General features: G+C 47.5%; 1 protein-coding gene and 1 pseudogene across 1 annotated transcript in view; both read left to right on the top strand.

Annotated features, from left to right (window-relative positions):
- LOC144326336 (adhesion G protein-coupled receptor D2-like) overlaps nucleotides 1-24395 on the top strand; it is a 761129-nt pseudogene that overhangs the window by 236577 nt on the left and 500157 nt on the right.
- Nucleotides 2341-24395, top strand: part of LOC144326351 (steroidogenic factor 1-like) — a 50415-nt gene continuing 28360 nt past the window's right edge. Inside the window, exons 1-2 of the mRNA XM_077922890.1 lie at nucleotides 2341-2472; nucleotides 14341-14482. Coding sequence (XP_077779016.1) covers nucleotides 2368-2472; nucleotides 14341-14482 — 247 coding nt within the window. The 5' untranslated portion in view covers nucleotides 2341-2367. The remainder of the gene's footprint in view (nucleotides 2473-14340; nucleotides 14483-24395) is intronic.

Genomic DNA, 24395 nt, shown 5'->3' with positions numbered 1-24395 from the left:
GCAACATCGCGCTCGCTGGCCCTGCCGGAGAGTGGCACGCACGTTGAGGAAGAGCGCAGGGGAAGAGCGAAGCCAGGCTGGAGCGCTTCTGTCTGTTGGTAGATGTTTCCGGGGATGCTGAAGGCCTGCAGAACCCGAACCAAACCCCTGGGTCCGCCTTGCTCAGGGCCTCAGAGGCTCTCCAAGGATTTCAGGCAAGGAGAGTCTCTCTCAGCCCTGCTTGGAGATGCTGAGCGGGATACACTTGAGGACGTCCTGAGCGCAAGGCGGATGCTCTGCCACTGAACCGTGTGGGTCCTTCGACTCTGCGCCCTGTAGCGCATCAGCAGCACCCAGAGGAGACCTGGTTGGGGGAAATACTCTTGTGTGAAAGGGAGAACCGCTGCAAAAAGAGGGGCTGCGTTGGCCACTCTCTTTTGTCATGTGGATTTCCCCATCACACTAGAAGCACATTCTTTTAAATTGCTCATCCCTTCGTTTGAAGGTGGTTCGAAATCCTTTTTCAGGCTTGCTATGGGACATTGGTTTGGCGCGTTCCTCCGTCTTCCAACGCTTCTTTATGTTATGATGATCATGTTTAATGTATCTATTAGCGATACGTGTGTGCTGCGGCTGCTGCCCGAGAGCATAACGCGCTGGTGGCTTACAATATTATTATTACACAATAAAAAAATTAATACATTACAATATTTTATCATAATTACCGTTTATAATATGTTACAAAGTATAAATTTTAATATTATATAAAATGTATAGTGTACAATCATAGTATAACAAAAATAATATTAATGTACCCCCTGAATTAATAATAATAATATAAATATTTTATAATATTTTATCGTATTAACATTACTATATCTTACAGAGTGTGCTATAAATTATATAACACAATATTGTATAACAACTCTAATATTTATATGTCTTCTGCCCTCAATATATTATTACATAATTATCATACATTCTAATTTATATTAACATGCTATGAATTGTAATATATTATATTTAAAGTATATAATGTTATGGTATAACAGCAAGATTGATATTTCTCCCCGCCTTCCGAATTACCCAAATCTCTAATAATTTGGAGCGTGATTTGCTGAGTGGGTGGAAGAAAATAAAAACGGCACATGAGGCTGGGCGCGGGGAAAACAAATAAAAACCGCCACCCCCGTTTTCTTTTCACCGGCGGTAGCGGCATGAAGTTCTCCGGCTGACGCGTGTTCTCTTTCGACACAGGCAAAGAAAAGATGCTTCCGAGTCTTGTTTGGTTTTTTCCTGAAAACAATCCGAAACACATTTTGGAAAGGGGGGGGGGTAATTTTCCCTCCTCCCTCCCCCACTCTTTTGCTCGGTCCCGGACTCCCCTGAAATCCAGGAAGTCTCCTGGCCGAGGCGAACCGGCCCGGCTGAATCTCCGCGACGCCTCAGTCTGCGCGCTTTGGGCTGCTGGCCAGTTCCCCGGGCTGACCGTGAGGAGCGAAGCGCGCCACTGGGGAGGCCCGGTCGACGTCACACACGCGTGCACCCACCCAACCATCCAGGGTGAGAGAAAACAAACCCGGAGGGAGACTTTTCCCCCCCAAGAGGAGAAGGCCGCTGAATACCCCCCCCCATGCCCCCCCATGTTTTCCCGAGGAGCACAGAGTTTCGGTCGCTCCAATCTGGAGTGGGGGGGTGGGGGTGGGTGGGAAACCAGGGAGGGAACCAACAGAAGGCCCTCGGCGCTGGACCTAAGTGTCCAGGCAGAACGATGGGGGTTGAGACACTCCTTCAGATATACTGGACGGAGGCCGTTTAGGGCTTTAAGGGTCAGCACCAGCGCTTTGAATTGTGCTTGGAAAGGTACTGGGAGCCAATGTAGCCCTTTCGCCTCCACTGTTGCTCCTGAGTAGCCAGTGCGCCCCGTGGGGCCTCAAGTGCATGGAAGCCAGTCTCCAGCTGGGCTGATGAGGATGGGACGTTTCGTCTTCGGGCTGCACCAGGAGGTGGGGCAAGCGGAGATCTGCTCAAAAGGCCGCGGTGGGGGGGGGAAGCACTGCCCCCATCGGGTGGGTGGGGGTTCTGACTCCCGACGCCCCACCCCATGGGTATAATGGAGCCCTAACTCTCCACTCCCCAGCGCCCTCCTTCCTCGGCTGGGCGCTTCTTACTCCCGCCCACCCCCATCCCCACCCCCACCTCAAGAGGCGGTGGAAGAGACTGGGCTAGCGCAGCCTCCCCGCCCAGTTATAAAGGCGGCTGCCCTCCCCTGCCCATCGGTCGGTCGGTCGGTGCCTCTGCCAGTCCGCCCTTAGGTCCCGGACCCGCCGCCACCATCACCGCCGATTAAGGCTCAGACGCTGCCCGGCTCTCCTACTTTCAGAGAAGATGATGGATTGCTCCTATGACGATGATCTGGACGAGCTTTGCCCAGTCTGCGAGGACAAGGTATCCGGTTACCATTACGGACTGCTCACCTGCGAGAGTTGCAAGGTAAGGGCCGGCCGTCGAGGGACAGCGACCCGCTCGGGACTGCCTTCCGCAGTCGAGAAAGGGGCTTAGTGGTCTTCTTCTTAGGAAGGAGAGAGGGAAGAGGTTTGAGATCAGGGATCCCCAAATTTGGACCCCCAAAAATGTTTCAGGGCAGCAGCGTGGGCTTGTGGGGTCGGATGCCCTTCTTTAAAAAAAATGCAGGCTCCCCCTTCCCCAATGAACTCCGCTCCACCCGCCGACTGAATAATGACCCCCGGATGGGATTATCATAATAAATGCCGCATTGAAAATTGGCTATCGCCCTGGGCTTCTTAACTGCAGCGCCCTAAAACACCCCAGAGCAAAACCGTCAGTGCAGAAAATTATGGTGGCGTATTTTAATACATGACGCTAGACGTGCGTATTTAAAAGAGGTTCATCTCTCGGCTAGGGATGGGGCTTACAAATATTTGCAGGGCAAAACGGTGAGTACAGGATTGAAAAGGAAATAATTAGGATGCAAACAAAAATTGAATTATTATCGCTATCACTGCTTCATGGTTATATGAAATAGTGATAACTGCTTCAGTATTATTAAAAATAATCATTAAAATTAAGCCATGCTACTAATATTAGCAACATAAATGCAAATCATTATATTGATTAAAATAGCTCCAAAATTATTGTTAAATATATTTTTCTTAAGCACCAAGCCATCCACATCGAACTCTGGATTACCCAGCGCTTCAGAACAGTATTTCATTAACCCCAGAACCTTTCCCATATTCTGTTGAAAATCCCGGTACATATTTCGACCTGTAGAAGCCGTCACTCATCTTAATTTTCTCGGGCCCATCTCTGTAGCGCAGCCCCACAACGCTCGCCCTGTAGAACCCACAATACGGCCTCAGTTCCTTTGGGGTTTTTGTTTTCGATCATTTGTGATATTTTAGAGGCCACGGGAGGACTGCGAATGTTTATCCGATTTTACGGATGGCGAGTTTTAAGGAGTCCGTGATCCGGCGCCCAAAATCGCATGTAACGCCGATTTGATGTCACTCCCATTCAGGAGCGATAGGTTCCCTAAGTCTGTTCCGGGGAGGGGGTGGGGGCCGGGGGGCAAATGCTTCCCCTGTGCGGCCTTTTCGTCCCTAAAACTCTCTTCGAAAAATGCGCGGTAGGAATTCTTTGGAAATCTTATCTGAGAATGAATAAAATGCTTCCGGAATAAACGAAATCGACTGGTTTGCAGGCGACTCGATCAGGAAATGTGTCCGGGAAAATGCATCCCGGTTTGGAGTTCTCAAAAGGTGATTCAATGAAGGAGATTGGTCTTTTGGGGAACCACAAGTCTTAGCAGTTAATATTATTAAAAAACTGAACCTAGGGGAGCGTTTGGCGGTTGGGGATCTGGGGATGCTTTCCGGTGAGCAGCATGTGCACGTCGGGGTGTGGATGTGATGGCAATTATTTTCCAAGAAAGTGCCTTGTAGATTTTTAGGCGCGGGAAAATATATGGCTGCGCGAAAGACGCCCGAGGACCCTGTGCGCCTGGAGTCGAGGGGGTGAACCAAATGGAGCTCCGGAGCGCTGCACTCGGCCCTTCTGTGCAAAAGGCCTAGTGGTGCTCAGGACCAGACCCGGCTGGCCCGCTCCGTCCTTCTCTCCAGGAACCGGTTCGCGCCAAACAGGGTCTCCGGAGGCCGCCAGAGGACGGTGCTCGGCAGGGGGCCCCGCTGGGAAGGGCTGCTTTGCAAGCGGTCGGTGCGAGAAGGGTTAGGGAGAAATTGGGGGGGGGGGGGGATGAGGCGAATATTGCCCTCCACCCCCCTCCCAAATGATGACACCCAGCAAGGGCATCCCTTTAAAGTGAGGTTACAGGGAACCAGGCAGAGGGCCTTCTCGGTAGTGGCGCCCGCCCTGTGGAACGCCCTCCCATCAGATGTCAAGGAAATAAGCAGCTATCTTATTTTTAAAAGACATCTGAAGGCAGCCCTGTTTAGGGAAGTTTTTAATATTTAATGCTGTATTGTTTTTAACACTCCATTGGGAGCCGCCCAGAGTGGCTGGGGAAACTCAGCCAGATGGGCGGGGTATTATTATTAATAATAATAATAAAATAAAAATGTCTGTTCTTGGTCATTTTTCTGCTTTGTGGATTTATTTATTTGCCGGGTGAGGGAAGACATTATTCTGTTTTTCTTCGTTCAGTTCGGTTTAGTTTCTTTCCAGTTTCCCCATCCTCCCTTGCTGTCTCTAAAGGTGTTTTTGCTTGCTTGCTTGCTTGTTTTGATACGGTGCTTTTGAGATTCCCACCTTAATGGTAGGATCAAGGAAGGTGGGGGAGGGAGAGGCCCAAAGACGGAAGCCTCAGTTTACCAGGATGTGTCTCGGGGTATGTCTGTCACATTTGTCGTGAGGCTCCCACAAAGGAAGGGCAAGGTCCATGGAGTCTCTTCAAACTTCCGGAGGTGCCCCCCATCATGTGTGTGTGTGTGTGGGGGGGGGGAATCGGCAGCTCCAGCTTGAAGGCCCGGCCGCCCCCACTCTCACCACCAGCGAAAGGGAGATGCGCTTTCCCTGGGGGACTGATAATGCCCTAAGCGCCTTGCGGGGGTGGGTGGGTTGCCAGTTAGGTCCTGTGAGAAACTCTAGTCTTAAGAAACATCTGCCACCCTGTCTCAGTCTCTCGCTAGAAAAAGTGTATTCCTTCACTTACACTTCAGAATTATAATTAGAATTATTAAATGTATTGCTCACTCTTCACCAGTAGGTCCCAGGGCGGCTTACAGCAATCTGAAATTCAGAATTAACAATTGTGTGGTAAGCCGGCACTGCTCCCCCCCCCCCCCCGTGGTTCTTGCAGTTTAACATCCTGGCTGAAGGTTAGATTCCAGGAGGCAGAATATGACAGGGCATGGGGTATCTGCAGACAGGTGCCAGGGCTGAAGCGAGGGGGCCTGGGCAGTGGAGCCAACTGAGGAACCGTGCCCATCTTGCATTCTGAGAAGAGGCGTGCTCTTAAGGCTCCCTTTCCCCAGGGTGAGGCCACCTCTTCTAGGGATTCATCCCCGGGAACTGAGCCGCCCCCCCCCCCCCCCCCCGTTCTGAGTCGAAGATCTTTTTATTTAATTGCCTGAGGTTGTGACGTCATCGGCGGCGTGCAGAAGTTCACAAGACAAAATGACTTGCGGAAATGTGCTTTATTTAAAATAATCACAATATAAGGTGGCGCTGTGGGTAAAACCTCAGTGCCTAGGGCTTGCCGATCGCATGGTCGGCGGTTCGAATCCCTGCGGCGGGGTGAGCTCCCATCTTTCGGTCCCAGCTCCTGCCCACCTAGCAGTTCGAAAGCACTACTAAGGGCAAGTAGATAAATAGGTACCGCTTTATAGCGGGAAGGTAAACGGCGTTTCCGTGTGCTGCGCTGGTGCTGGCTCGCCAGAGCAGCTTCGTCACGCTGGCCACGTGACCCGGAAGTGTCTCCGGACAGCGCTGGCCCCCGGCTTCTTAAGTGAGATGGGCGCACAACCCTAGAGTCGGACACGACTGGCCCGTACGGGCAGGGGTACCTTTACCTTTACCTTTAATGTGATTCTTCTCCTTATGTGGAGGTGGTGATGGTGATGTGATGAGATGGAATTGGAATAATAATAAGAAAAAAATATTTTTACCCCGCCCATTTAATTGGATTGCCCCAGCCACCCTGTGGGTGGCTTTCAGTATATATATATATAAATAGTAAAACACAGTAAAACATTACACCTTATAGAGCTTCCCTATACAGGGTTGCCTTCAGATGTTTCCTAAATGTTATATAATTACTGATCTCCTGATGGGAGGGTGTTCCACAGGGCAGGCGCCACTACCGAGAAGGCCCTCTGCCTGGTTCCCTGTAGCTTCGCTTCTCACAGTGAGGGAACTGCCAGAAGGCCCTCGGAGCTGGACCTCAGAGTTTTGGGTGCTTGTCGCCCCTCCTTGATAGGAGTCAGGGAGGTGGCGATGGTGGGGGCCAGAATGGGACAGCTTGATTAGATGCTAATTATATTGGAGCTGTGGTCCCCAAAGGGGTCCCTGGCTTCCCAATTCTCCTCTGCCCCAGTCAGCATGGCCACTGGACTGGTTAGGGGTGATGGGAGTTGTACCCTTCGCTATCAAGTGCTTGGGTCCAGGGTGCTCCGGTTATTGTCCCTGCTCAGCCCTGAAACTCTCCCCGGTTGTGCCACATTTCCCTCCTCCTCTCACCGTTGCTCCATCCCTGCTTTGCTCAAACGTCTCCCTCTTCCATTTCCGAGCTGCCTCATGTGGATATGATATGATATGATATGATATTATTTCACTCCTGGTGCGATGTGTGGTCTTCTGCATGTAGTTCCAAACTGTGATAATTTACAGCAGGTACTTTATAATAAGCAAACATCCAAACGTGGAAACTATTATTTTATTTTAAAAGCCACATGTTCGATCTCCAGCTTTTCTAAGTAGCGCTGGGAATGACCCCTGCCCGTGAGCTCTGCTGCCAGTCCATACAGGCAGTGTTGAGTCAGGTGAACCAAAGTTCTGCCTAGGTATGAAGCAGATTTCCATTTTCCTGAACTGCTAAGACCAAAAAAATTAACATGGTATAAGCTTCTTCATCAGATGCATATGGGGACATGACTCTTGGGTTGTGGTATTGTTTAGAGATTGTTGTTGTTGTTTATTGTTTATGACTACTTTGGAATGTTTGTAATTGTGTGGGTTTTTTTACATGTTGTAAGCTGCCTTGAATATGGTTTTAACTTTGGAAAGGCAGCACACAAATAAAATGATTGAAAGACAGAGAGAACGTTAACTGTGAAATCAGAGGGAAATTAAATGAATTTATGATTACTAATAGTATCACTATCATCTTACAAAGGGCCCCAAAGTATCTATCAGCTGTAAAGACAAAAACAGTCTATGCCCACAGACTCACCACCAGAGAGACATGGCACAAAAGAAATAAACAAGGAGGAAGGCAGAGGAAAGCAAGTGTTGGAGCAGTTGCTTCCTGACTGGCCCACGGATGGGGCCAGGTTGGTCTCCCCTTTGCAGTGTTGCTGTTCCTTGAACTTCCTTCAGATACCCGTGATAAAGGATGCAAAAATGGTTACAGTCACCCTTCCCAGAGCAGAGTTGATGATCATAATGCTTTGGTACATGTGTAGTGGGATACACTCTCTCTCTCTTTTTTTTTTAAGAATGATATTTATTGAAAATTTAAAATTACAGAAAGAAATGAAAAAGGGGGGGGGAAAGAAAAAAGGAATTAAACAATACAAGTCAATAAAAAGAAAAAATAGAACAAAAAACACAATACATCAAAACAAAAAACAAAAACAAAAAAATTAAAAACAAATCCAATATTCCCATATCTTTATCTTTCATTAACTTGTTTCATCGACCTCCTCACACCTCCCTTTTTTGTATTCTAGTTATTAATTATTTCAGCAAATCCTTTCCATCTTTCACTATATTCTGTCATTTAATTGTCTTAATTTATTTTAACCTTATCTTACCATAAAAAGCCCTAAAACTTAAAACTTATTTGTCCATAACTCCTTATAGCATTTCTACTAAAGCCAAATAATTTCATTCCAACATTTTTCTAACACTCATTAATTTTACAATATTTCTCTAAATAAATTTTTAAACTTTCTTCCAATCTTCATCCACCATCTCTTCTCCCTGGTCTCGGATTCTGTCAGTCCTTTCTATCCATTCCATCTAGTCCATCAACCTGGTGATCTTCTGTCTGAGGCTCTTAACTCTTTTCCATGTCCCTTCTGCAGATCTTCTTCATATTTATACCTGCACTTTACTTTGTCTTCTGCTGATCTTGTTCTTAATTTCCTTCCTTTGTCACTGAGGAGTAGATCTCGGGGAGACTCCAACCTAACAATGTCTTTATCCCTTCTCGACAGGTCAGCCCATTATCCATAGTCAGCACTAAAATCCAAAAGATATTTCAAAGCATGTTTCAAAGTCCCTCCAAAGTTAAAGGCCCCCACAACTCCAATCTCCCCCTGGCCCAAAACCAGATCCCAGAAGCCAGAACATCCCTGCATAGGGGGATCTATCCAACTTCCCATCTCCAATCCAAACGGGACTCCATCTCTCCAAGTCTGGTTTTCTCCAGATTCGGTCATCAGAGACAACAGCTTATGTTTCTGCAAGACCACGGCTCTCTCAACTTGTATTACTTGAGGTTCAACAACAACCTCCTCCTTTGTCTTCTCCACAGCTTGCCCTGTCAAAGCTGATTCCTGGGTCATTTCCTGAGTAGTTTCTGTATAGGTGTTCACTTTTTGTCCCCCATCAGTCATTTTTTTTGTCCAAAATTGTCAATTGCAGTCATCATCAAATCCATCTTCTCATGAAGCTGTTCCAATAAAGCACTTGGAAAATAAAGCAATCACTAAGGCTTCTTCTGTCCACATTCTTGTCCAAGGTCAATGTCTAGTTCTCACGATCTTAATCTCTACAGCTGGAGAGTTCCCCAGCTCCACTCCAACAACAGTTTCAAAAGCTCCCTCTAGGGGAAACAATTTCTATTTGTATCCGTCCTTTTAAAAGCAGATCCAGCAACAAAATTACTTTCGTTTTTCAAATATTTTGCTCCTTTTGAGTGCAAAAGGAAACATTGGAATCAACATGTTTCTCTTATTTAACTATCTGTCAACATACGTTTTATTCACGGTCAATGAACTTTCCCAAAACGTCTGTCTTCCTGGCAGCCCATTCCCAGGTTCAAAACGGTGGAAATTTATCTTTTTTTACTCTCTCTCCTGCAGGCTTAAACAATCTAAAATTTCCCCCCTCTTCTCCTGCTTCCAAGGGGGTTTTAGTAGTTTTAGCCGATGGAGATTTAATCCTTTACAAAAGACTTTCCAGACTTTAGCTTGCAATGTCTTTGCTTCAATCTATTTACAAAAGCGGAAGGCGGACTTCCTGTTTAGAGCCTTCCCGCTTCAGTGCCAAATTAAGATGTTTAATAGTCCAATTTTCCGTTCTACTCACGGGTAGTTGTTTAAAGTCCAATTGTCCACAGGAAAAAGTCAGTGCTCTCCGGCAACAGCAATGCGCCTTCACTCTGTGAAAAGAGCAGTCGATTCGAAGCACTGCACCGCTCACCCCACGTCGCTCCGGATCCCCGAAACCGGGTTTCCCCGCGAGTAGGGGAGGCGCAAAAGGTGCCAGCCGAATCCCACGTCCACAGGCTTCTCCCGCCTATGGTCTTTGATGGGTCTCCGCCTCGCCGTGGCGGTCCAGACCCTAATTTCCATGAAGCGGATTCCTCCCGATCAGAGGAAATCCGCCATTGCCGGAGGCGCTAACCCTGAAGTCCCAGTCTCACACATATTCAGGTCTCCCGATTCCACCCTGCCGCTTTCCCAGTTGCCCCCCTTGTGTCCCAAAGAGCGCCAGAGGGAACTGGGTTTTGAGACAAGGAGCAGAGCTAGCTATCTAAACACATTTAAAAGGACACAGAATGTTAATTGGCTGAATGCCTGGCTGAAGTAAAACATTTTCGCCAGGCGCCACAGATATGTATTGTAGGCGACAGCCGAGACTCCCTGGGGAGAGCATTCAGCAAGCGGAGAGCCACCACTGAAAAGGCCCGTTCGCCTACTGCAGCTCTCCGGGTCTCCAGTGGAGGGGGCAAATGAAGAAGGGCCTCAGGTGGTACAGTCTTCTCCCTCCTGCACCCGAGCTTCATCTGTGTCGGGTTCACCGTAAGTTCCTCAGAATCATAGGCTCTGCTCTGGAAGGTCTGGCATATTTACTGTACTAAAGCGAGAGTTATAATAATAATAATAAATTTTTATTTATACCCCACCCTTCCCAGTTCAGAAAACCGGGCTCAGGGCGGCTAACAACAAATTTAAAACACTTCATTGAGGCAACAAAAAACAGCTTAAAATACAGTATAAAACGTGAATAACAATAAATTCAGAATTCAAAAATCAATTGGGGGGGAAATCCATCCAACAAACATTAGATGATCACCAGGGCTAGCTGGCTGAGTTAGTCCTATTTGGGCCAGCGAGGAGAACAGGGGAGAATAAGCTGTGGGATCCCAGAGCAGGTAATCTTCATAAAAAGGGGAGGGGGAGGGAAGGAAGGGGAATAATAATAATAATAATAATAATAATAATAATAATAATAATAATAATAATAATAATTTATTTATACCCCGCCCATGTGGCTGGGCCTCCCCAGCCACTCTGGGCGGCTTCCATAAAAACCAAAAATACAATAAAATCACACGTTAAAAACTTCCCTGAACAGGGCTGCCTTAAGATGTCTTCTGAATGTCAGGTAGTTGTTTATCGCTTTGACATCTGCTGGAAGGGCGTTCCACAGGGCGGGCGGCACTACCGAGAAGGCCCTCTGCCTGGTTCCCTGTAGCTTTGCTTCTCGCAATGAGGGAACTGCCAGAAGGCCCTCGGCGCTGGACCTCAGCGTCCGGGCAGAATGATGGGGGTGGAGACGCTCCTTCAGGTATACTGGACCGACGCCGTTTAGGGCTTTAAAGGTCAGCACCAACACTTTGAATTGTGCTCGGAAACGTACTGGGAGCCAATGTAGGTCTTTCAAGACCGGTGTTATATGGTCTCGGCGGCCGCCCCCAGTCACCAGTCTAGCTGCCGCATTCTGGATTAGTTGTAGTTTCCGAGTCACCTTCAAAGGTAGCCCCACATAGAGTGCATTGCAGTAGTCCAAGCGGGAGATAACCAGAGCATGCACCACTCTGGCGAGACAGTCCGCAGGCAGATAGGGTCTCAGCCTACGTACCAGATGGAGCTGGTAAACAGCTGCCCTGGACACAGATTTGACCTGTGCCTCCATGGACAGCTGTGAGTCCAAAATGACTCCCAGGCTGCGCACCTGGTCCTTCAGGGGCACAGTTACCCCATTCAGGACCAGGGAATCCTCCACACCTGCCCGCCTCCTGTCCCCCAAAAACAGTACTTCTGTCTTGTCAGGATTCAACCTCAATCTGTTAGCTGCCATCCATCCTCCAACCGCCTCCAGACACTCACGCAGGACCTTCACCGCCTTCACTGGTTCTGATTTAAAAGAGAGGTAGAGCTGGGTATCATCGGCATACTGATGAACACCCAGCCCAAACCTCCTGATGATCTCTCCCAGCGGCTGCATGTAAATGTTGAAAAGCATGGGGGAGAGGACAGAACCCTGAGGCACCCCACAAGTGAGAGCCCAGGGGTCTGAACACTCATCCCCCACCACCCCTTTTGAACATGGCCCAGGAGGAAGGAGCGGAACCACTGTATGACAGTGCCCCCAGCTCCCAGCCCCCCAAGACGGTCCAGAAGGATGTTATGGTCGATGGTATCAAACGCCGCTGAGAGATCCAGCAGAACTAGGAAACAGCTCTCACCTTTGTCCCTAGCCCGCCGGAGATCATCAACCAGTGCGACCAAGGCAGTTTCAGTCCCATGATGAGGCCTGAATCCCGACTGGAAGGGATCCAAATGGTCCGCTTCTTCCAGGCGTGCCTGGAGTTGTTCGGCAACCGCTCGCTCAATCACCTTGCCCAGGAATGGAAGATTTGAGACTGGGCGATAATTGGCCATCATGGCCGCATCTAAAGATGGTTTTTTAAGAAGCGGTTTAATAACCGCCTCTTTCAGCGGGTCTGGGAAGGCTCCCTCACGGAGGGAAGCATTCACCACCCCATGTAGCCCATCGCCCAGTCCTTCCCGGCTAGCTTTTATAAGCCAGGATGGGCAAGGATCCAGGAGACAGGTGGTTGGTTTCACTCGTCCAAGCAGCCTGTCCACATCCTCGGAGGTAACAGATTGGAATTGATCCCACTCAACTTGACTAGACAGAACTCTAGCACTCTCCCGCCCCGGCCCTGCTCCCACGGTGGAGTCTACTTCTTCCCGAATCTGAGCGATTTTATCTGCAAAAAACTTTGCAAAATCATTGCAGGAGAACATGTGGCCCGTACTGGGCCCCGATGTTGCAGGTGGTTCCACTAAATTGTGAACCACCTGAAAAAGTCTCCTGCTGCTGTTTTCTGCAGATGCAATAGAGGCGGCGAAGAAATTCTTCTTCGCCGTCGCTATCGCCACTTGGTAGGCTCGACGTTGAGCTCTAACCTGTGTCCGGTCAGATTCGGAATGAGTTATCCGCCACCGGCGCTCTAGCCGTCTCAACGATTGTTTCATTGCCCTCAGATCCGTGGAAAACCACGGGGCTGTCCGGGCTCCATGCAATCGGAGAGGGCGCTTCGGAGCCAAACAGTCAATAGCCCTGGTTAACTCCACATTCCAGCGTGCCACCAGGGAATCGGCTGAAAGGCCATCAACATGGGATAAAGCATCCCCTACCACTCTCTGGAAACCATTTGGATCCATTAAGTGGCGGGGGCGGACCATCCGAATTGGTCCCACCTCCCTGCAGAGGGGAAGGGTCGCGGAGAAGTCCAGTTGCACCAGGAAGTGCAAATAGAATAAAAGATTTTATTCTTTTATAAAAGAATAAAAGATTAGGCTGAGTTCAAATTGAGAGCCAGGTGGAATAGCTCTGTTTTACAGGCCCTGTGGAAGGAATTAAATCCTGCAGGGCCCTGGTCTCATGGGACAGAACATTCCACCAGGTCGGAGCCATCACTGAGAAGGCCCTTGCCCTGGTGGAGGATAATCTGACTTCCTTAGGGCCCAGTGTGGGAATGTTCAGGGATGCAGGAGAGGATATATTGTCTGATTATATCCTTATCCAACTTGTGTTAACAAGTTCCCCAATTTCAGCAGAGTAACACATTCCCCTTTATTTTAAGTTTGCAACGGCAGCATTTGCTCAGGCTCGCTAAAGCCTCTATAATAACTGTTCGGGTAATTTTGTCTTATTCCCTCATAAAATAGAAGAGATGACACAGTCTTTTACAAAAGTATAAAAAGAGTTTACTCACATTCTGTTCACATTCAGATCCCAGAAGGCAGACTTAGCTTAATGAAGTAACATACACTTGGAATCTATCTCTTAAGAAGACAGTCCCTTTGTCCTCTCTTGGGAAGCCAAGAGGGCATCTTTGGCTTAGTAGATGTTGTGTCTTCGATGCATGTGGTGAAAGAGAGAGAGATGGCTGCCCTGCCCTGTGCTTTTGTCATTACCTGCACAGGTGAGGCCACACCCACCTCTAGTCATATGCAGAGGAAGTCTGTCCCAGCCCAGAAGGAAACAGGAAGTTTACCTGCCGGCTGGACAAACATCCCTCCCCATGTGTAAACATGTTCACTCTAGGAATGTTGTACTTGACTGCTCTTGTGTTTCACATCCCACACCCAGGACCTCTAAACTATGATTATTCATGGACCTTAAGGACCTCTGCGGGGCATACCAGGAGAGGTGATCCCATAAACAGTTCCACTGGGCATACTCAGAGAGCATTTTTGAATTCTCCTCCCAAGTGACAGCTGCTTTGGGCAGGGTGGGGTCTTCAAGGCGAGGAGTGTGGGACCCACCTGTGATCCCCGTTTCTGGGGAATTCTTCGCACTTCCAGACTCCTTGAACTTCTCACACTTTCCCCGCACATTTTATTAAGATGTGGTGTTAAGATGTTAAGAACGGTGGACTCATAATCTGGTGAACCCGGTTCGCTTCCCCGCTCCTCCACATGCAGCTGCTGGGTGACCTTGGACTAGTCACACTTCTCTGAAGTCTCTCAGCCCCACTCACCTCACAGAGTGTTTGTTGTGGGGGAGGATGGGAAAAGGAGATTGTGATAAAGCAGGATATCAAATCCAAACTCCTCCTCCTCCTCCTCCTCCTCCTCCTCCTCCTCCTCTTCTTCTTCTTCTTCTTCTTCTTCTTCTTCTTCTTATCATCCTCAGGGCTTCTTCAAGAGAACGGTGCAGAATAACAAGCACTACACGTGTATGGAGAGCCAGAATTGCAAGATCGACAAGACACAACGCAAGAGGTGTCCCTATTGCCGGTTCCAGAAGTGCCTTGTGGTGGGCATGAAACTCGAAGGTGACTCCAGTTGGCAAAGTCTTGGGCGGGCGGGAGGGGGTGAGTCTTTGCAACACAGAAGGTAGGTGCTGACGGGAAAGTGCCTTCTGCCAAGTGGGTGGGGGAGGGATCCTGACATCCAGCCTATGTCCTGGATGCTGCTGCCTCTGAGCTAACCGCGGCCAGGAGGGCTTCTGCTCCAGCCCAAACAAGATGTGGGGATGTGAGACTTGACGTGGGCGGGAGTGGGTGGAAGGACTGGTGACTTGACTCCTACCAGCCATTTTCTTCCTCGTTCCCCCTCTTAACCCCCGTTGCTTTTCTACCTCTGAGGGGGCGGGGAAGCAAAACATATAGGTATACATGCATTTCTTGCCTAGAATGCAAAACCTTCCCTGGCCAGGACGTGCGTCCACCCAAACAACAGTGCCAGGTGGTTTAAAAGAGACTTTTTGAGATGTTCTAGATCTGCTTCCTTTATATCTTTAGCCTCTTTCCCCTCTACCCACCCCGTCCCCTAGTAATCCCCCCCTTCTCCTTCTGCTGGGTTTCCATGTGTCCCGTGTGGGTCTCTAGAAGAAGGGCAGGGACCTTACCCTGCAAGGACTCTTGGAAGTGAGACCATGTAAAATGTAAAGGAGCTGAGTGTTTTTTCTGTGTATGCTGTCAAGCTTAGTTGCAAGCCACAATCTCCTTATTACTATTAATTCAGTGTTCCATTTGAGTGGAGGACCCCTAAGGCCCTTATCATTGGGAAAGTCGGATAATGATGACAGTATTCTTGTGGTTCCTCAGGAGCCAGTGATGGTAACCAACCTGGAAGGCTTTAAAAGAGGATTGGACGAATTCATGCAGGATGATAAGGCTATCCATGGCAGCAATGCTTTCAGACGTGCTCAGATCCTGCTTGCATGTTTCCCATGGGGGTATCTGGGTGGCCACTGTGAGAACAGGATGCGGGGCTGGATGCCCCCCCCCCCCCCCCCGCTTGGGCTCCTCTTATGTTCTTGAGGCAAAATGCCTGTGCAGCCTCTTCTGACGCTCTTATGTCCAAAGAGCGTTTCGTGCCCGCCGCTGACTCTGAGAAACGGCTAGCAATAGGGCGATAATTAAATCTGACAGGAGTCCCTCCCCACGTCTCATTGCCCAGGCCCAATTCCTGATGCTTGGTGCGCTTTGCTGGAGAAGTCCTGAAAAAACCCCGCATTTATTTTTATTTTTATATTGCTTTTAAAACCCGACTTTCCAGCTCTGTTTCCACTGAGTGAGCTGAAGATTGGTATATTTCCCATTTAGAGTCTAGCAATTAAAAAGCTGCAGTACCGATTCAATGCGCACTATTTGCTGGTACTCCCAGTTTAAAACCCGACTTTCCAGCTCTGTTTCCGCTGCCGCTGCTGCTGCGGGTTGCTGTCTTGTTCGTGGGGACCTTCCTGCCTTGGAGAGCTGAGGGCTGCCTGTAGCTTGCAGCAGCGTGGCAGCCTGGAGAGCAGGATGGGGCAGCGGCTTTGAACGACATAAAGTGAAAGCAAATTCCTCCGTGGGGTGGAAAGGAGGAGGCGAGGCTGGGCGCTGGTCCCGTGGGAGGCTGCTCCACAGCATAGTAGTCTAGGTCTGGAAGGACACGTGTCTCCGGGAACCAATTGGGGTTTCAAATAATAAAAACAAGATAAAAATAAACACACAGAGAGATCATATGAGAGCCATCTTCAAATACATAAAGGGCTGTCGCATGGAAAATGGACCATGCTTGTTTTCTCCTGCTCCGGAAGGTAGGACCCGAACCCATGGTTTCAGGCGACAAGAAAGGAGATTCATTCAGACTCAGCATCAGGAAGAAATTTCTGACAGCCAAAGCTGTTCGACAGTGGAAGGGTCTCCCGTGGGAGGTGATGGTCTCTCCTTCCTCGGAGGCTTTGAAGCAGAGGTTGGAGAGCCACCTGTCAGGGGTTCCGTAGTTGTGATTCCTGCACTGCGGGGGTTGGGCTAGACGACCCTTTGGCTTCCTCCCAACAAAGCCCAAGTAAAGACTACCAATTTTATCAGATCATTAAGGCTAGTTCCATAGTTGCCAGGCTTGCGATGAGGGTTGTCTTGATAATGATGGTTCTGTTGCCTATGTCATAAAGGAATGCCAAATCATATAAAGTGTCCGGAGGTTCTACTCGTCTTCAAAATCTCAGATATGTGTGCTTCTCTCCATTAAAGCTGTATTCCAGAGTGTGTGGTACAAAGTGTCCAGTGTAAGATTTTGGGCTGTGTTCTACTGAGTTGCAATTATTATTAATAATATTAATTAATCAATTAATTACATTTCTAGACTGCCCTTCATCCGAGGATCACAGGGCAGTGTACAATATAAAATCACAAAAAATACATCCCTTAGAAACAATTAAAAAACAATGTCCCCCCACAGTTTAAAAGGCCACAGATGATGATGATGATGATAATAATAATTATACCCCACCCATCTGGTTTGGTTTCCCCAGCCACTTTGGGTGGCTTACAGCATATCTAAAAACATAATAAAATTAGCCAAAGGCCTGGCTGAAGAGGAATGTTTTTGCCTGGCACTTAAAGATATGTAGAGATGGCACCAGGCTAGCCCCCCATGGGGAGAGTATCCCACAAGTGGGGAGCCACCACAGGAAAGGCCCCTTCTCATCTTGCCGCCCTCTGGATCTCTCGTGGAGGGGCCACATGAAAAAGGGCCTCAGAGCTTATGGATAGAAGCAGTCCTTGAGGAGTGGTGCTCCTGAGCCATTTAAGGCTTTATAGGTCAAAACCAGCACTGAATTGGGCCTGAAAACTAAGTGGCAGCCAGTTGAGCCACAGTTGGCATTATATGCTCAAACTGTCTTATTCATGCTGCCAAGGTCATATATAAGACCAATTCTTTTGACAATATATTTACATTTGTATCATCAAAAATATTCAGTAACATTAATTTTGGACAACGAACAATAGTTTCTTTAGCAATATTTATCATTCATGTCAAGAATAAATTCCAAAAATCTTGCACCAAATTACAGTAAATGATAATATGTACGAAGTTTATTGCAGTCCCTCCAACTAGTAGGTGATAAAGAAGGAAATACTTTTGACATTTGCAAAGGAGTGCAATACCATCTGTGAAATAATTTCAAGGAGTTTTCCGAAAGAAATCTGGAAGCAGATTTTAAGAACTGTGATTCCCAAATTTTATTCCCGTCCTTCCCAAAAAATATCCCCATATTTGTGTGCAAATATATAGTTCCCAAAAAAGGGACGCGGGTGGCGCTGTGGGTAAAAGCCTCAGCGCCTAGGGCTTGCCAATCGAAAGGTCGGCTGTTCGAATCCCCGCGGCGGGGTGCGCTCCTGCTGTTCGGTCCCAGCGCCTGCCAACCTAGCAGTTCGAAAGCACATCAAAGAGGAAGTAGATAAATAGGTACCGCTCTGGTGGGAAGGTAAACGGCGTTTCCGTGTGCTGCGCTGGCTCGCCAGATGCAGCTTTGTCACGCTGGCCACGTGACCCGGAAAGTGTCTCCGGACAGCGCTGGCCCCCGGCCTCTTAAGTGAGATGGGCGCACAACCCTAGAGTCTGTCAAGACTGGCCCGTACGGGCAGGGGTACCTTTACCTTTATATAGTTCCCATATCTTTTTGAGGGGTTCCATAGATCCATTGATAACCTACATTAAGCAATATAGAGTTTAATTAAAATCTAATCCTTTCCCTGCTCTACCAATTGTAATTTTCAAATTTTGTTAAGGGTGATTGTCCCTTCACCATCTCCAGTTGCACATACAGACTCAGACATGCTTATGGGTGAGCTGTGTGATAAGCCAGTGGAGATAGGGTTTTCGTGTATGTGTGCGGGAGATACTTTGTACATGCTCAGAAGCACCCTCTACACATATCCCAAGGCATGTGGATGAAAGCAGGCAGTGCCAAGAAGGCGTGTCTGTGTGTTTGTTTGGGCACTAGGGGTATACCAATTTCCTGTATCATAATGGGATGCATTTTTGCTTAAAAACACTGAAAAAGGGACTAATTATTCTCAGTTATGGAAAAAGGTTGCCCTGAAATGAAAAGTTGGAAACACTGTATATGTAAAGTTACTACTCATAACTATCAGCACTTTTAAAAACTTCATGGAACTGTTTATAACTTTTACAGCTGCCTGGAACTTCCTCAAACTGTGGAGAAAGTTCAAGAAGAATCCAAATATTGGTCTATAGGGAAAGATTTTTGGGCAAACAACTAAACTTCTTAATTTTTAATATTTCTTTCTGTGGCAATATACAATTGTGGTTGGAGAAACCCAGCTGGGTGGGCGGGGTATAAATATAATCATAATCATAATCATTACAATGTCACACAAGATCCTCAATTTATTCTCAGCAATAGAAGTGATGAACCATGTATGAAACATTGTACATGTATTAGAAAATTTGCAAGCTCTATTTTTCCTGTATACATGCTATGCATAATACATTATACAGTTACATATACAAAAATTGATATATTGATTTCAGGGTGACCTTTTTTCAAAAGGTTTGGAAATGACAGTTCATTCCATTGTAAAAAGTTCATCTAACTAAGCTACAGGAACATGAGGTTGTAAAAAAGTTCTAACCCTAGCAGACACTTCCCTTTCCAAAGATCCCAGGGGAAAGGAATAAAAATAATATTAAGATCTGTTTTTTGTTTAAATCCCAGCAGTCCGGACATTTATTCCGGCAGGTGCTCAGCTTTTTCTACCATTGCAAGGAAATAGCCTCCTATCCTGAGCAGTACCGAGTGTCTCGGCCACGGTCCCGACTCACTGGAGTCCATTGGGCACACCCATTGTGCAGAACCTGGCTGGCTGGAACCCCTCTGATAGCAGGCGCCATGGAGGGGGGGGAGATTTGCTTGGTGGTGAAGTGCCCCCACTTTGCATGCCAAAGGCTCCAGGTTCAATCCCTGGCACCCCCGCCCCCCTTAAAAGGACCCTTGGCCGGAGAGCTGGTGCCAGCACAGCAGACAATACCGGTGGGTTAGATGGACACCAGTGTCCGCCAGATTCTTCTGTTCTGTGCCTTGGCGGAGCAGGTGTGATGAAACCTTGGGCCTCACCCCGGAGGTTTCTGAGCTACAATTCCCCTCAGCCCCAGCTGATGGTGGTTGATGGGAGTTGTAGTCCAAAATATTTCTTTGTTTGCATTTGTATCCCACCTCGTTCTCCAAGGAGCTTAAGGTGGCAGAGGTACAGGGTTCTCCCTTCCCGATTGAATCCCATCGCAGCACTCTCTAGCAATACCATTGCAGTGCCTTTGAGTGCATGCAGAGTGCCCATACCCTGTGATGCCTTGCGACTGGCCTTCGCGTGGCTTTATCCACCAGGGGTCGCCGCGAGGGGCGGAGAAGGGCTATAGTTCAGAAGGTCCCAGGCTTAGTCCCCAGGGACATCTCCAGCAAGCAGGGCTGGGAGAAGACTATGAGGAGATGCTGCCAGTCAGTGGAGACAATTCCGAGCTCTATAGACCAGGAGTCTCTGACTTGGCAAAAGGCAACTGCCCCACGTTCTTCTGTTCTTCTATTATTCTGCGTGGAGCAAATGGGCGCACGAAAAAGGGAAGGAAAGAGAAGGAGGGGCACACATTTCAACACGACACCCCTGGTCGGGTGCTATTTATTCATTCATTCAGTGCATTTATATCCCCTCTTCTCCTCGGAGGAGCTCATGGAACTTTGAAGTGTCAGGCATAGCCCTATTGGCTTTAGCCCAAACGTAGCAGAGTTTTCCTGCACAGCGAAGAAGCTAGTTGCGGCAGTAATGACAAGTCAGCTAGACTCAGAATAACTATTTACAGGATTTATTAAAAAGGAAAAAATAAAACCAGCAGAGTTTCTGCATACAAATCAAAGCAAAATAAACCCTCTCTTTCTCTCTCTCAAAACCATACACAGCACTTCTACTCCTAACACACCTCACTTCAAACTGAGCTAGCAAACCCTTGATAACAGAGTTGAGTGCTGGTCGTTAACCAATCAGAGTGAGTAGTTTCTAGGTCAAGCAGACCTGGGCTTTCTGCCAAGAGTAAATTGACACTGCCCTGAGTTAATTGTGCGAAGCCAGAATCTGCAAGTTTCCCACGAGAACCAATTAACAGAAACTGAACACCCCCTCACAGATTCTGCTGAACAATTAACATCAAATACACCTATGTAGGAGATTATTTTTCCAGCAAACCTAAACCCTTGCACATTCGCTTGTTCTTTATCTTTGCCAATGGTTTAGTTAACACATCTGCTACATTTTCTTCACTTGATACATAAGTACAGGTGATTACATTGTCTTGTACACAGCAACGTACATTTTGGTATTTTACAGAGATATGTTTGGAACGCGATTTGAAACCCTCTGTTTTACTTAAGGTTATACAAGCTTGATTATCAATGTAAACTTGTACTGGTTCTCCACAATTTACATTTAAATCTGCTAACAAATGCTTGAAATAAATCACCTCGTTGCACAATTCACTCAATGCGGCGTACTCTGATTCCGTTGATGACACACTTACAACGTCTTGCTTGCGTGACCGCCAGCTGATTAAAGCTCCACCGACCATTATGACTAGTCCTGTGACAGATTTTCTATCCGGCAAATTTCCCCAGTCACTATCACAGTAGCAACTCAACATTTCATCCTCTGAAGAATTTAATTGTAACATATAGCCAATTGTCTGTTTGAGATACCTCAGAACTTGTTTTACCCCTTTCCAGGCATTTAGTGTGGGTTTTGAGACCAATCTACTTAATATGCCTACTGCATAACTAATATCAGGTCTGGACCACTGTGCTAGATACAATAAACTTCCAATTACAGAGTGATATACATCAGGATGTTCAAATTCAGGACCCTCATCTATATGAAGTGTTTTTATGAAACCTGGATCCATAGGCACCACTGCCCCTTTGCAATCCTGCATCCTGTATGTAGTCAGTAGTTGTTTAACTTTGTTCTGCTGACTAATTAAGCAGCTGCCATCTTGGGCCCAGCACACTTCCAACCCTAGATATGTCCTAACCGGGCCTAAGTCTTTCACTTTGAACTTACTGGACAATTGCTTGGCAAACCTTTTAGTTTGTTTACCCACCTGCAGCCTACAATCTTTGCCCCCTCAGGCGCTGCTACTGGTGTAAAGACCTTGTGCTCATTCAGAGAGGACATCTCTTCCTCCATTGCCTGTTTCCAGAGCTCTGCCTCCTCTTTTGGTAACTTTAACACCTCCTGAAAACTCTTGGGTTCTGCAATTACACTAAACACATTTGCAGTATCTGGGGAAAAACGCACCGGAGGCACTCCTTTGTTTTGTCTTTTAGATCTTCTGGGAGAAAATTTTTCTTCTGACCCACTTTCCTCCTCAGAACTATGACCTCTCTTTTGTTGCATAGCCACTGGTCTCTGGCTAACTTCACTTTCCTGAGAGCTCTTATCTGAACTTTCCTCCCCCTCAGACTCTGACTTCCTGTGTCTACCTTCAGAGTCATGAAGCTCCTGGGAAGGTTCAAACCAAACCTCAGTATTGGCATGTAGTCTCTCCCAGCCACTATGTTCACAAAAACTGGCATTCCTGGAGATCACAATGCCATTTGTCCCTTCAGCAAAACGGAAACCTTTTCCCAGCTCCTGGTAACCCACAAACACTAACTGTTTGGTCTTAGGATCTCCCTTCTTCCTCATTTGTTTTGGAATTAATACCCAGGCTTTTGATCCAAACACATGCAAATGGTCAATTTTGGGTTTTTTCTGAAACAATTTAAAGTACGGGGTTGTACCTATTGTTTGATGAAAGAGCCTGTTTTGGAGATAACATGCGGTGAGCATGCTCTCCCCCCAATAAGACATGGGCAAATCAGCATCATCAAGCATGGCAAACATCATATCTTGTAAAGATCTGTTTTTTCGCTCTGCAACGCCATTCTCCTCTGGGGAAAAAACGTTCGTTTTTCTATGCCCAATGCCACGCTTTTGTAACCAATCTTTAAAGGCATTTGACATAAATTCGCCACCTCTATCCGTCTGAATCCTTTTGAGTTTAATGGACAGAAATCTTTCCACAGATGCCACCCAGCCTTTAAACTTAGTGAACACGTCACCCTTATTTTTCATGGGAAAAACCCAAGAATAACGTGTGGCGTCATCCACAATTGTTAATGAAAAGCGCGATCCACCCCTACTTACAGCAAATGGACCAATTACGTCCATGTGAACCAGCTGTAGCGGTGCCTCACTAACTCTGTCGCTTCTGGGGTAAGAGACTCTGTGGGTTTTAACCTTTTTACAAACATTACAATCAAGGTACTTGTTACAACTCTTTAAATTACCCCCATCAGCCAATTCAGACATTTTTAGTACACTTTTCCAGCAAGCATGCCCCATTTTCCTATGCAATAAGTGCACACAGTTGTCATGTATAGCTTTGTTATTCACTGCAGGCTGAGATTTACTGACTACTGCTGCAACTTGAGATCCTGCTTTAAGCCAAAACAAGCCTCCCTCTGACTTAGCAGTGCCTAAAATCTCACCAGCCTTCATAATAATGCAACTGTCTCCTTCAAAATACACTTTAAACCCAGCTTTTAGCAAACAATCTACAGACATCAGATTGCTCCTTAATGAAGGCACACAAAGTACATTTTGCAGGCATTCACGAAGACAAGGAACAAAAACTGCACCCCCCGAAATCACTTCAGAAGTACTTCCGTCTGCTAGAGCCACCTGGCTGCGCTGTGCTGAGTTCTTGGAAACAAACAATTCATCTGAATTTACGATGTGGCGAGATGCTCCCGAATCGACCACCCAGACCGCTTGTTTCTCATCAGCACTCTTGACCTCGCCGGTCACCAGCTGAGCCGACTGTTTTCGTTTGAAGAATTTCTTTTTACGCTGCTGCTGATGATGATCTCGTCTCTGCTCCTGCACCGGCAACTGAGACTTGACCAACTCCGGACATTGTCGTTTTAGATGCGCTGAGGACCCACATCGGAAACAACGCCTAACAGCAAACGCTGACTCCTCACCGGTACGCTGCTTTTGCTTCACCTCTGGCACGGCCTGAGAACTCCTTCCAAACCGCCCGCCTGTAGAAGCCTCTGCAGCCAACGACCTTTCTTGCCTCTTCTGCCATTCTTCAATCAAACGCCCAGTAACGTAACTGACTGATAAATCATGCTCCTGTATGCCTTCTAGAGACAAAACTAAATTATCCCAGCTTTCCGGGAGAGAACTCAAAATAATAGCCACCTTCTCCTGCTGGTCTAACGCACAGTCTCTTTCCTGTAGCGCAGTAAACTTTAACTGTAAACTGTGTAGGTGTTCCTGCATTGTAACCCCAGGCTGTAACATTGCCTTGTACAATGCCTTGCGAATGAACAGCATGGAAACCGCTGTCTCACGCACATGGAGTTCTTTAAGTGCTTGCCACACACCTCTAGCTGTCTTGATTCCCCTCACATACGGCAACTGGGAATCTTCCAGCCCCAAGACAATTGTGGCCCTTGCTCTTTGGTCTTTATCGAGGTCTTCATCATCAGGCTTCACAGGAAACTTACTCACCACTTGCCAGAGACGATCCCTCTGCAGCACTGCCTGCATGCGTTCTGACCACAGCAAGTAATTGGAGTCATTCAGACGCTCAAAAGCCATCTGAACTGGTTGTGAGGTCATCTTGAGAGCGATGTCCCTGGAACCCGGAACCAGCTACTCACGACCACCGAGAGAGAAAACAGGAACCACAGCACCCAGCACTCACACGCTGCAGCTGTTGTCCTTGTGTCCGCTGCGTCACCAGCTCACCACGGTCAGGAACCAGCCAGAGTCCATCTGCTGCACCAGCAGGAACAACAACTTCTGGAACTACTGGAACCAACGCCGTTGATGCTGACACCACCGCAACTCAGGCTGG

This window comes from Podarcis muralis, chromosome W (assembly GCF_964188315.1).
Source record: "Podarcis muralis chromosome W, rPodMur119.hap1.1, whole genome shotgun sequence".
NCBI classification, from domain to species: Eukaryota; Metazoa; Chordata; class Lepidosauria; order Squamata; family Lacertidae; genus Podarcis; species Podarcis muralis.
Note: the sequence above shows the minus strand (reverse complement) of the source record. Positions and strands in the feature narration are given on the sequence as shown.